Raw genomic sequence first — 14,286 nt, forward strand, 5'->3', positions numbered from 1 at the left:
TTCATGAAAAAGAGATTTAAGTATAAAGATGGGGAGAAAAGAACTTTTAAAAAATATATGGCATTTCTTTTTTTTTTTTTTTGTCTTTTTTGTGACCGGCCACACTACGCTCAGCCAGTGAGCGCACCGGCCATCCCTATATAGGATCCGAACCCGCGGCAGGAGTGCTGCTGCGCTCCCAGCGCCGCACTCTCCTGAGTGCGCCATGGGGTCGGCCCAAATATATGGCATTTCTAATAGTCATCTAATCACTGACTTGATGAAAAGCTGGGAGTAAAAAGGGCCCTCTTAATTTAAACACTGAGATCACACTCATACTTGTATTTGGTCACGTATAGTATATATATATTAAAATAACATCTGGGCTAACCTGAAAAACTATGAGAACTTGTATTCAATACAATCATGTGGAAGAAGGAAGCAATACCAAGAATTAATTTAACATTAACTTTCATAAATCCTGCATAGGGAAATTCTGATATTTAATAATAATTGTTGAATTATTTCTAGATTAATCTTTTCTTCAACAAATATACTAAACTGATTTGTTAAACTGTGTATTTTGTTGAATAACTCACACAATTTATGGATGAAAGTATGGGCTAATTTATTACATAAAATATTGGATTTAGGAATATAAAATATTGTATAGAATATTTCTAATAATCTAAATATGAAATATCTAATCTTACTAGATGAGTAATGTCCTACAATGTTTTGGAACAAGAATTCCAAAAAATGAGAGGAGGAGGTTCAAGCATACAAGAAAGATTTTACTGGCATTGAAATAATGGTTTATTCTGATTTTTCTCAGTGCTAAAAAGCCTCTCTAACATACAGGGTATGAAAGCACAAGAGGGCTCGAGTGTAATTCCAAGGCTTTTTACCTGAGCAACTGGGTGAATGATGCTGCCATTGTTGAGATTGAGAAGATATCGGAAGTGCTATGGGTTAATTGTGTCCCCCAAGAATTCATGCATTGGAAACTTGACCCCCATTGTAAGAATGTTAAGATGGTGGGTGTTGGGAGAATAGAATAGTTTGGTTAGGGCCCTCGCCTCGGGTCCAGTTGGGTGTGGTTCAGCATCCTTTGTAAGCAAAGAGTGTGTGTGTGTGTGTGGGTGTAGTTAGTACGCACGTGCGCCAATGTATCTTTTTAGTTTTGTTGCTATTCTTGTGTTCTTCTAGAGAGAGAGAGAGAAGAGGAGACAGAGGGAGAGAGAGATAGGAGAGTGAGTTTGGTGAAGCAGGTGGGCGGGCGTTGCCCACGGCTGTCTGCTTTGCGCAGACATGCTTTCCAACTTATGGCTCCAAAGACCTTTTGGTGGGTTACCTAGCTCCTAGACCTACGTGGAGGGTCTGGTGACCCAGCCTGGCATGTGTGAGGTCTGGTGACCCAGCCTGGAGTAGGAAGGGTTTGTGACCCAGTCTGTGAATGGGCTTGAGGGGTCTGTGGGCTCTAGACCCAGCTTTAGCTCAACAATTGGCCCAGTCAGTGCAGGATTACCAGCAGGTAAAAGAGCACGACAACTAGCGTGGTTGCTGAGCGCTACAATTGGCATCAGGAACAGGATTAAGAGGTAGACAATGGGCGATGTCAACAGGATTCCAGACAGTAGCTTTACAGTGGGAAGTCCAATTATGGTATTTAGAAGGTGGGGTCTTTAAGAGGTGATTAGATTGTGAGACTGTGCTCTTATGAATGGACTGATCCATTGGTGGAGTAATGGGTGTGGTTCTGATGGCTTTATAAGGAGAGAAAGTGTAAAAGTTAGTTCAGTGCCAATTTTAGTGCAGGAAAACCATTACTTCCACTCTACATCTGCTTATATTATAGAATGTTCAACTGGGCTTCAATAAATACTAAATCTCTCATTAAAGTCTCTGGTGCTAATTCATTTTATTGCATCCTCTGGGCTAGGGTGAAAGGAATATTTATGAATGTATAAGTATTGGATGATAATCTGGAGTAGGACAAGTCACAAAATACCTGTGTTCAAGTTCTGACTTTGCTGTTCAGTAACTGTGTGACCCTGTTAAGTTACCTAACTCTTCTAAGCCTATTTTCTTAAAGGTAAATGTGGACATGATAGGAGGGTAAATTAAGATAATGTGTCTAATGTATTTAGCATGGTGCCAGGCATATAGTAAAGGCTCAGTAAATAGGAATAAATTTGTATTGCTATGATTATGGTCTTGTTCTTGAATGGGGCATAACTTAAATACTATGCAATTTAGTAAACAGAAGATAAATCTTCATAAACAGTACATTATAAACCATAGTTTTTGGTTCATCTTACTCTATGTGTGTTACTTTCTCTCTGTTGTTTCCTCGCCTTTAGTAAAGTTGTATAAGCGTAGTAACTAAGACTGCAGGCTCTGTAGAGCCCATTTGTAATCTCAGTCCACTGGAATTAGCTAGATATCCCAGTTCTATCTTCCTATCCTTTCCAATCCAATCAGCACTTGTAGTGAGAATACCTAACAGGTATTGACTGCTTCCTGGGTACTAAGCACTGTTCTAAACATTTTATACCAGTTCAGATTTAAATCTCATAGTCTTTGGAGGTGGGCACCATTCTTACCTTCATTTTTACAGATGAGGAAACTGAGGCACAGAGAGGTTAAGTAACTTGATGACATCATTAGTAAATGGTGGAGCTGGGATTCAATCCCAGGCCGCCTGGTTACATAGTTTGCACTCTTATCCACTCCATCCTTATGACACTTGGGGTAATATGGTTGGATTTAAGTTGTCACAACTTTTCTGTGGTGCAGATAGTAAAAAGGTCAGACTAGTATCCTTCCCCACCAATTTCATTGGTGGTCGATAATTCATGTTAGGGTTCCAGTTTCACATCCCACTTTTTGAGCCATCAGCCATTCAGGTAGGCTCATGAAAACACTGAAAAACCTCCATTCAGGTAGACTTACAAAAATATTGAAAAAAAGAGCAATCATATTCTCTTGGTTAACTATAAATGTTAGTCATTAAGATACAAGATTTGAGGGTCAGGTTCTTTAGTGCTTATACCCGAAGAAGGAAGAGTCATTTTTATATTCACACATCTAAAAAATTTTCACCTACTTAACAAGAAGGCTAAATTAAGCCCTGCATTGGGTAAAATTATAAACATGCTGTGTGCTCCAGGTGAGTAAGTGTATATAAATAGAACAATTGGTATATATGGCCTTAATAGTATAGCCCCTTTGTTTCTATGTCATGTAAATCATCAAGTGTGGCCATTTCCATCTGACATGAACTGTCAGTCTCAGAAGAGCACATTGTAGGATTCAATACATGTTACACAACAACCAAGTTTGCCCTTTTCTTCAACATGTTATGTTTTTTTTTCCTTTCCATATCCAGCAGTTAGTACTAAGGCCTGAAACCCTTAGTTACAGAATAAAGTGGCTTAGCAGTAATCGAGCCTGTGTGAGGCTAAGAGAAGAATAATGAACGTTCCCTGCAAGCTTCCTGCCTAGATGCAGGTGCAGGAATCAGGGGGTCATGAATAATGTATGACATGCAGATTAGGTGGTTTCTCCTACTGGGGTTTTGACTTTGCTACCTGCCTGGCTGCTATATGTGGAAAGAAGGCAGACTGTAGCAAAAAGTGTCACAGTTTAAAGACTGAGCTCACAAAAACACTTCATATCCTTTTGAGGAAATAGAATTTGGGGGGTTATCAATGTACTCCCTTTGAGGAGGAAAATACAGCTTTCTGGATTCACCTTTTTAATTGAAAAAAAAAAACTTATGATTTTTTGTTTATATACACAACATCAGGAATTCTTTTCCTAAGACTTTCCTAAGGAATTATTTTTCTAAGACTGCTAAGCCATTATAGAAATGATCTAGTTATATCGTTTGATCTGTGGATTAATGAAATTTTCCTGAAAGATACAAATACCTAAAGAGTATTGTAATTATGGATTAAACAGGCCCATTTTTCCCCCACCAATGTACAGAATAAGCAGCATCAATAAGAAAATACATCTGTCATCAAACTTCACCTGGTGGAATTACCATGATGAAAAGAAATATTTTCTTTGTACTACTAGGGTTAGGGAGGGGACAATGAAAAAAAAAGGTAAAAGTTTGAAGTATACAGTGAACTAAAGAACTATGCGTATTTGAGGCTAGTTACTCCTTGAAACTTCACTTAAATGGTTGGGACTCTGATACCCCAGAGAGGGGGGCAGTTCAGGAGGATTTCCTGCATTTTCCCTTAAAATGTTTTGATTCAGATGTCCATTTTAAGGATTATATCTCAATCAGACAGAAAAAAAGAAGAGGAAAAAATGAGCCTTGCTACTTTTTGTGTAATTCTTAAGCATTTTTATCACATGTTTTTTCCTCCCTCTCCAATTTGGGGTACTGGAATATGAGCTGGCTTTCATTTCTAGCTGAGTCTGTCATTTCCGCTGGGCCCCAGTTTGGCCAGATGCCAAGACCAACAGGTGATCCTTGTAGCTGCAAAACAGCAGGAAGTGGGCCGTGCTTGAATGAGACAGTTCACCAGAGGGGCTGTCTGGCCTCTCTCCATCTTTGTGCATAATTAACACCCCCTCCCCCATGCCGAGCAGAAAATCTGTGCTGAGCAGCTCAGCTGCAGCAGCCATTGAGAAGTGCTGTGAGGAAAAGAATGTTAATAAGGGATGTTGGAAGAAATAAGCCTCCCAAGTGCAGAGTACAGTCCGGCTCTGGGTTTGGGGAAAGACTGTGGTTGACTCTTCTGCAGGGCAGGCACTGCATTATCTGGGTTGAAATGATTTTCACTTGCTAAGCAACTGTGGAGAGCTGGGGTTCTAATGAACCTTGGAGCTGTTGGTTCTAACTAAACTTTAAGACAAGTTTGATATCCCTGTTTTCTTTCTTTCTCATCTTGTAAATAAGAGTAATGTTTGAAGTATAGAAAGTGAAGATAACATAAGCTAAAAGACTGCTTAGATCTCACAAACCCTTGTAAAGACAGACCCAAGCAGGAAGTTGGCCACAGAGAAGCCGGAAGTAGGGCATATTGTTTTGCTGGTTAGTGACTCACCAAGAGTTGGAGGTTCAGCAGGTAGCTTGTTTGGGAAGTACCAGCAGTTCCTGAAAGCTTCAAACTATTTGACTCCCACCCTGAAAGTGTGTAAAACAATATATTCTTCACTTCTCGATTATCTGGGTAAAGTTTTGAATTGACAATGCCTTCCTCAAAGCCCAGTTGTAGAGCATCACTTCTCAAAGACCTTTCTCCTAGAAATAGTATTCACCCTGTCTCTCTCAGCTTTCTCTCTCATTTCCACAGATTCTGCTCCTGGACATGTGGATAAAGTTGTCTGGTTTTCTAGGATTTTAAATCTAGAAGCTGATGGAAGGAGTGAGCATTTAAACTGCCTCTTTGTGCTCCCCTTGTGGGATCAAGTACAGAGAGGGCTCCCTGAGGGTGGTCACCATACCTTACATAAATTTTACCCACTCTTACACCTGGCAAGGATTAGGTATTCAGTAACTTTTTGTTGGACTGAATGAGTGAATGAATCAATAATAACAAGAGGTTCTGCTTTGGGGAGTTTTTACAGTGAACACTGGTGACAATCCCTTGTTACCTAGAGAGAGGTGAAGAAGGAAAGAGGGACTTCCAGTTTGCAGGCACAGGAAATTAATCGCATCCACTAAGAGGTGATGAAGTTCTGGGGGATTTTATATTGTTAAAAGAAAAGCTTCAGGCGATTTAAATTTAATGAAGTTTAATTTGAGCAAGAAAAGAAAAAAATAAAAAATGATTCATGAATTGGGCAGCGCCTGATCAGAACAGATTAAGAAGGACTACGCCCAAAAACACATGGTTGGTTAGATTTGTAGACAGAAAAAGTAATTGAGGGACAGAACAGTTGACTGCCTGCAACTGGCTGAGATTCAGCTGTTGTCGCAGGAGCGACACTTCTAAGTTAGGTTTTCAATTTGCCCATGTGCTTACCTGGCAATGTAGATTGCAATTTAGTTGTGGGTCCTATGTAAGAGCTTAAGAGTGAGTTTGGAGGCTTTTTCAGGCCAAAACTTTTTCATTTGATTTAGCAACATAAGCAAATCTAAATGACTATTTATAAACGAGATGCCATTTTTTGTTTTATTTGCAATCTGGATTATGCTTGTCAATGACTGGATTACTCTCATCTGCCTACAGGGTACATCCGTCCCCAGTATCAAGGGTCCGGGGTAATCGAATGAATAATCAGAAGTTTGCTTGGTGAGTATCCAGTCTAAGTTATGAGTACTTTTAAGTCTCAGGGAAATTTTAATAGGGCTGTGTTAAAATCAAGAGAATTATTTCTGCTCCTCTATAGAGAGTACATTTCTACTAATTGGACTATGTAGTATCCCTTTCCTGTGGAAAGTTCTAAATAAATATTGTTAGAATCCTTTCCAGCCAAAACTCTGCACTCACCGAAAACTGTGGGTGCCACATCTTTTTTTCTAACAGATAGGATCTAATTTCCCAGGATTACCAACTGTTACCTTTTTTAAAGAACGTTTCTCTTTTTTCAGAGATATGGTAAACATTTTAGTGAGATTTAGTCAACAACCAAATTTTTCTCAGGTACCAACTTCTGTTCAGATGATTTTTTTCCTGGCCACAGCCTTAAATATCCAGGGAAGTTTTTTTTGTTTGTTTTTTTTTTTAAATTTGGGGAATACTCAGATAATTCTTGAACGAAAATATAGATGGCGCCTACCAGAAATGACCTGAAAAGTTCTTTCAGCAACGAAACATGAATTATTGATTCTTCAAAGAGGCAGTTTAATGTATTTCACAAGTGTTTCATATGAAAAAAATAAAAAATAATGTAGGCTCAAAATCTGTATTTGTTTACTTAGCTCCATTCCACAAAGTTAACTTTTCAACACATAATGTATTGTAAAAGAAAGAAATGAAGAAAAAAAGAAATGAAAAAGAAAAAAAATTGAATTGCGTGCTGTATTACTTCAAAGATGAATGGAAATTCACAGAGCTTCATTTTACTTTGTTGAATTATGCTTAGAATGGGATTTTGATTAAAAACTATGTTTTTTTTTCAAGTATGGGAAGATGATTACCAAAGATTGAGCTTCCAAATTAATTTTATTCCTAAATCAGGATTATTTTTAGACACAAAATAATGACACTTTGAATTTGAATAGCGCCTAATCAGCTCGCCTCCCTTCCCCCATTAAATCTAATTAACCCTCACAATAGCTTGGTGATGTTGTTAAATATTATGCTTTTCTTCTTCACAGAGGGGGTAATGGAGCATGGGGTGGGAGGATACAGCTATTTGCCTACATACCGCCTAAAAGCTGGGGCATCCTTCATGGTCTTTCACAGTCACTGTTGTCCCCTGTCAAACCTGGAAAGCTGAGGCAATAATCCTGCCTATGGCCATTACATAGAAGAACAGGGAGAAATGAGGTCCAATCTCGACTGCATGGAATTTATATTACTTCTCAGTACCAGGCGTATCATACTGAAGATACTTCATTACATATGGAGACTCTGAGATGCCCAAGTGAGCAAGATGAGCTGAGGGATGGAATACAGATTGTCAGCCATGACACCCAACTTCTACAACTTAGTTCCCAATGGCTAAATGTGAAATACTGAGTAAATAAATTCTCTCTTCTTCACTTTTCCTTTCTGGAATATTGGAGTAATGATAATTGAATCCTACATGATATCATAGCACGTTCTTTGGTTAGTAAGTTTTATCTCCAGAGAAGTAATCCATGAAAAACAAAATGGATTTTTACTACCAGCCTTGAGAAAATTCAACTTTTATTTATTTAGCAACATTTATTAACACTCCCAGGCACTGTAAAAAGCACTATATTAGAAAGATAAATGAAACGTAGTTTCTATCCTCAAGGAACTGTCTTGTCAGGGAGATCTCTGTGTGTGTGTGTGTGTGTGTGTGTGTGTGTGTGTCTGTGTGTCTGTGTGTGTGTGTGTGTGTGTGTGCACGTGCGCAATGTCACACACATACACACACATATGTATTATATCACACAAACTCAAATAGTATGTAATACAATATGGATAATGCCATAAGGCAATATATTTATAGTACAGTGTTCAGAGGGAGCAGTTATCCACTCTATTTAAGACCAATTTGAGAGTGGGTAGTAGGGAATGGTTAAAATATAAAGAGGGCTGTCAGAAAACCCATCCCAGAGAAGAAACCTTTTGAGTAAAGACCTAGAACTAGTAGGAAAAGCAGAGAGTTGAGCTAGTGCTTTCTTGATAGATTGAAACACACATACAAAGTCCTGGGGACATTTCTAAACTGACTATGGTAGGAGCATACGTGGATTTAATACGTGTACTTTGTTTGGTCATGAGTTATCTAAAATTTCTATGATCTATACTACCTTGAATCTTCCTTGGGTAAATACTGTGAGACTGGTATATGGAAATAAATCACCTGGCAAGGAAGAAGCCCGTGAATCACCCAGCATCGACTTCTAGTGAAATGATAAGCACTTGTTATTTCTTTGTGAAATATTGGCTCTGAAAATTCAGTAAGTTTAAATGCCCATGCTAGCAATAGAGAGGAAGGGAAGGTGATGGCTGCTCTTCCCAACATAAAAGTTTGGGATAATTTATAGAATTATATGTCAAGTTCAACAGTTGCTTGGCTCTGGCTTGAGTTACATCTGCAAACACTATGTGAAATATTGGAACAGTGATTTGGTGAAGTTTGATTAGCAAATGCTTCAATCAGTTAAAAAATATTGTTCATCATATAAGCAATTAACATTCAGTAACACATGAAAAGGCTTGAACTTCTACTATTAAGTTACACATGGGTAGCACATGGCAATCGGTAGGTTGTGAAAGTCAGTGGCTATGGTTGAGCTACCAAACCACTGTTTACTATTGAGTAAAGAGGAATTAAAATTTTAAGTACCATTTTCTTCACATAATGTTGATATGAGAAATGAGTGGCATCCTGTGACCTCATTCATATGACACTGTTTCCTCTGGAGCTGAAGGATGAAGAAATGTGTGGAAAAGAATGTCTGTTCAAGGCAAACAAAATCTGCTGGAATCGAAAGAAAACGTAACAATATACATATCCGAGGATGAAATGAGAGCATCAGGGCATCAGGGCTCCAATGACAGATGTTAGGATGGAGTCAGATTTGCTGTAACTGTCTGCTGACTCCCAAGGATTAAAGCATGGCAGTATGAACTTCTCGCAGCGTGTATTAGCACCCCAGTAAAGAATATCAGGTCACCGTACAACTCATTTAATGTTGAATTCATCAAATGAAGCAATTCAGGCCAGACATACACTCTGTCAATCAGAATCTCTCTCCCCTCAGTGCCATAGGAATATTTACTGATTTGAGGATTGATGGAGCCTTTGGGGACCCACTATGTGAATTTCATTCCTTATTTCACGCCTCTCCTCTATTCTTCACCATTGGCCCTGAGTAGAGGTGACCATGCCTTCCTAGATCCAATAACTATTGTAGGGAAGGGAAAAAATCTTTTCCTTCTACCCATCTTAGGTTCATTGGCTGGGGCCCTGTAAATTAGACTGAAAAAAGACAGATTAGCAATAGAAAAATAAACAGAAATTTATTAATGTGTGTATTGTACATACACATGGGAATATCCAGAGATGAGTATTTCAAAGGGGTGGTTAGAACGTGGGCTTAGATGGCACCTAAAAAAAAAGAATGGTAAATTTTTAGAGAAGTGACAAGACAAAGGAAAAGGACTTTGAGCTTCTAGGGGTGGCAAACTGTGGGAAGGTAAACATGGGGGAAACTAATGGGAGATAGGACTAGCTAGTAAGATTTGTTGTGGAGATTCCTCTGGTGCCATCTATGGTTTGAGAAGGAGAGTCATTTCCAGTGATGAAGAATTGTCCTGCCCTTCCTAGTAGAAGAGGATGCCAGGGGGACAGTTTTTCTTGTCTGTTTCTTTTTAATTGACTTCAGCTCATAATAATTCTTATGCCAAATTGGCATACGGTGGGGTGGCATATTCTGCTCCCCTTCACCATGTAAACTTTTTTTTAGAGCATTTGCCACTCTTTCTTGATACGATACTGCCAGAAAAAATATATTTTGCTCCATTTGGGGCAAATGGAGAAAATTCCTTTGAGAACTGAGTGTGAAGATAGACTTTTGTTCTTTACAGGTCTTTTTGCTTGAAGCTATTATATTCTGATAGCAAAACCACAGTGGAGGAGATGTTTCCAAGTCCTAGTTTGGCTGTTTTATTCCCAAAGATATAATAGAAATCTGAAAACTGTGTTTTGGTGTGTATGTGTAGGCTGGAGTGCGACAGAGGGGTTTGATGGGGAGTATCTGTGGACTAAACATTGAAGTTGACTTAATGCTCCAAAAATTTCCGGGATCAATGTTAGTATTTTGAAGACATGCACATTTATATATGCTCATCTTTCAATTTTTACCCTTTCCTCTCTCTTCTCCACTTCTCACTCTCCCCTGCTCCATTCCTAACATTTTAAAGGACTTGGGTGTATATCATCGTTTGATGGTGGTGGTAGTGGTGGTGCTGTGTACCCAAAACATCCCTCAAGGGCTGTTATGTCACAGTGATAGTGGGTATCACATAATAGAGACTTTATTCATATAACATAGAAAATAAAGCATTATTAATAGAAATTATTATCAGTAAAATAGAATTTTCTCTAACCAACTGGATGCTGCCACCACCAGACTCAATTATGATTTATTTCTTACCAACGTGCCTGAGATTTTATGTTAGCTATATACATAAAAATGCTCCAGTTTTAATAGAGTCTCTATGCAAATTCTGATGCATTCTGGGTGTGAATCACATTTTCCATTTGGATGTGAAAAACTTCTGTGTCACAAATTTGTGTGGAGGGCAGGAGGAGGCTTTTTCGCACCTTGATGTTTTAGTGTTTTTATATACATTGCTGCAATGAACTTAAATATTTATATGCATATTATTGCAAATGTTAGACACAATTTCATGGAATCTTTTCGAGGGATATAACAAATGTGGGTTTTGTCATAAAAATAAGAATATCCCTTCTTGTTTAAACTTTTTTTTGTTTTAAGAGAAGAAGGCACTGAAGTTGATATTGAAAACCTCTCAGAAAGCTGATGTAGAACTAGCCCTTTAAGGAGGGACAGAGCATTTCCAAATTACCAATTTCAGAGCCGTAAAGGAAATGAGAGCATCATCAAGTTCAGTTCAACCTCCTCACTTTACAGAATGTGGAAATAGAGGCCCAAAGACAAAATGTTACATGCTAAACCTGGGCTTAAATCCAGGTCTCTGCACACCTGTCCAGTGGTCTTTCCACCACGTGTCAGTTGTCTGCCTGTATGGAGAGTAAGAGAAATGCTAAAGGTTAAATAAGGTGAATGTTTAATTCATTTATGAGTGAAGCAGAAGGCTTTTGCCTGGGAAATTCCCATTGGACTGATGTGACAGGGAGAGCAAGGAGAAATGGGAGAGGCTGAACGAAGACATTGCTGCTCACGCCGATATGTGGCGCTTCCGTCCTGCCAGAGTGTGCTCACTCACCGTCTTGCGGATCCTTGCATGCTCATTATTTATAGGTAATATTGATCATGTTATTTTATTTGCCAGAGTATTCCACTGCCTGGCTTCTTGACTAACAGAGCAAAAAGTTATGATAGTACGTGCAGACTTTGTTTTTTTATTTTTTATTACATGTACATGTGGGGTACACAACATTGATTTTCAGTAATTGTGTGGAATGTGTGCTGGTTAGATCAGTACAGTTAGCTTACTCATCGTTACAATACACAAGCGTTCTTTGTGTCCATTGGCCAATTCCTCATTAGGCCCCTCTCTCTCCCCTTCCCTCCCCATTTCCACCTCTAGTTTTCTAAAAATTCAGTGTATTACTGTGATTGTTGTTTCTTTCTCTCTATCTCTTCTTCTCGTTCATTTGTTTGTTTATGGATTCAGCTACGTGTGGACTTTAATATAAGAAAATTCCAGCTCCCAGAATGCTTGGCCATTGTGGGTTTTTTAATCCTTACTTCTTGGCAAATAAGTAAAAGGAAGTTGCTTTTAAGTTTGGTTTGGAAGCATATTCTCTCGTATGTTTGATAACAGATTCCAAAAATGGGCTGTAGTTGATATAAGCTTGAATGTGTTTGCAAGTTCTCTCTGTAATACTGAGTTACAATAAAAAGAAGTGCCTCCAGGGTGATGCTACATTTTAAATCCCTCAAAATTTTCATCTATTTTTATGCTGTAGTGTAGTGTCAGCTATTGAATTCTTTAATTACTTTAACCACCTTCTCAAATTTAGCTTGGTGACAATTATATGTACTTTAAACTTGTGTTCCATATTCCAAATTGACCTTATTAAACAATTTTGGTCTTATTTTCTTAAATTCTCCATTACCCAAAATTTCAGCAAGAGACCTCCATGATAAACGTGGTTCACATGCCTGTTGGTGTCAGATGATTTTGTCTCTAGCATTGCTGTAGTTGGTTTCAGTGAAGATGATTTGGGGAAAAAATTAAGTTAATTCTGCAATTTTTTCCCTAATTATAGGAGATTTAGGGCCATAAGATCTGGCTGAGCTACAAAGGTCCCCACTTCTGAGACATTTTTCTATTAAAAGTTCATGAGTATGTTGTTTTTACCAGCCCGCAACTCAGAACCATATTAGCATCATACTGAACAGCTGATCTCTGGACCTATAGGACACATCAGTGTACTCTGTTGATTCCTGGCATCTTCCCAGCACTGTAGCCAGGCATGGTACGGTCATGTAATAAAACAGCTGTGTCCCTTTAACTAATTATAGCATGACTGAGAGATATTATTCCACAATTCAAAATGACTTGTTTGTAATTCTGGCATTATAAAATATTTTCCTATAATTGTTATTTTTTAGGTTGGTTTTAAACCATGAAGAATATTTAAAATTTACAATCTGGAGTCCTAATTTACTCTGGGAAAACTACTCAAACTGCTCCTTCTTAACAGAGTTTTAAATTGTGTAACCGGGTTTTTTCTGCATTGCCATCCGCTCCCTCTTTAACTTACTCAGATGCAGAACTTTAAAATAATTGCCATGTTGTAATGAAACATGAAGAAAAAGTGGATATCAGGGGTCCTGAATGAATAATCCAGAAAGAATGTGTCCCAATATGAGAAAAAATATATTTAGATAGATAGAGATATGATCGTACCAGTACGCGTCATGTTTTGATAAACATATCAAATTAATATGAAGAAAGACCTTATTTTATGTATATCTAGTGAAACCACATTCTTTCTTATTCTTTCACAGTATGTTTCAGTGGATATATTTGGGCTAAGAAAGTGGCTATCAATTATAAACATAGCTGTCTTCTAAATATGTATTGGAAAGAATAATGACTAAAATTGGAACCCAATCAAAAATCCTAATGTGTTATGAATATGCTGGGAATGCTACTCAGGATAAGAAATGCTAAGGGGTTCCCTGCAAAAATGTTCATTATGCCAGCAGTTTTGTTTTGGTTTTTATCTATCAGTCATATTGGCAATTTTGTCTTTCTAGCCATATAGATTATTGTGTATACATATGGGCAGTGAACTAACAATTTTAAAATCAAATATATTCTCAGATTATAATTTTTCTCAGCTGACCACTAGATTTTTATAAAGTTTTTTAGTAATTTTCTTAAAATTAGCTGTGTTTTAACATTTCTTGGTAGTAATACTAGATCACCTAAGGTAAAAGCAGTATCCTTATAATCAATTTATTTTTCAAAAATCGGTTTTAAGAGAGCAGTAGATTGTGTGTAACATATTTGTCAAAAAAATTTAAACCAACCTGGTATCATGCAGGTTTTGGTCACAACTTGTAAAGCTAGGGCTAGGGGTCACAGACCCCTCGAGCCTGTTGTACAGACTGGGTCACAAACCCTCCACACAGGTCTACGAGCTAGGTAATAGGAAAAGGTCCTGGGAGCTGTGGGTGAAGAATTAATAGGCTTTATTCAGAGCTAGGAGCAGCTACCCTAGTGGCTTCCTGGAGCATCCCAAAAAGCTTTGTGTATCAGAGCCATTAGTCCTTTATACCTAAGTCCATAACCCAAAACACCTGCACATGCGCAATTACATTAGACAATAAACAAGGAACACCTGGGCACACGTGCATATTTGCATCAGATGCTGGGCAAGATTCTGAACACCTGAGGGTCCCTAACCATTTTTCTGTATTTTCCCAACACAGCAACTTTAACTAAGCCCACAGCTAATTAGCTAGAGGGC

At 38.2% G+C, this 14,286-nt stretch overlaps 1 protein-coding gene across 6 annotated transcripts in view; it reads left to right on the top strand.

Annotated features, from left to right (window-relative positions):
• KLF12 (KLF transcription factor 12) overlaps positions 1-14,286 on the top strand; it is a 412,532-nt gene that overhangs the window by 343,595 nt on the left and 54,651 nt on the right. For all 6 annotated transcript variants that reach the window (XM_063102267.1, XM_063102269.1, XM_063102271.1 and 3 more), the window contains one exon: positions 6,177-6,239. In XM_063102267.1, coding sequence (XP_062958337.1) covers positions 6,177-6,239 — 63 coding nt within the window. The remainder of the gene's footprint in view (positions 1-6,176; positions 6,240-14,286) is intronic.

The sequence above is a fragment of the Cynocephalus volans genome, chromosome 7, assembly GCF_027409185.1.
Source record: "Cynocephalus volans isolate mCynVol1 chromosome 7, mCynVol1.pri, whole genome shotgun sequence".
Classification (NCBI taxonomy): Eukaryota; Metazoa; Chordata; class Mammalia; order Dermoptera; family Cynocephalidae; genus Cynocephalus; species Cynocephalus volans.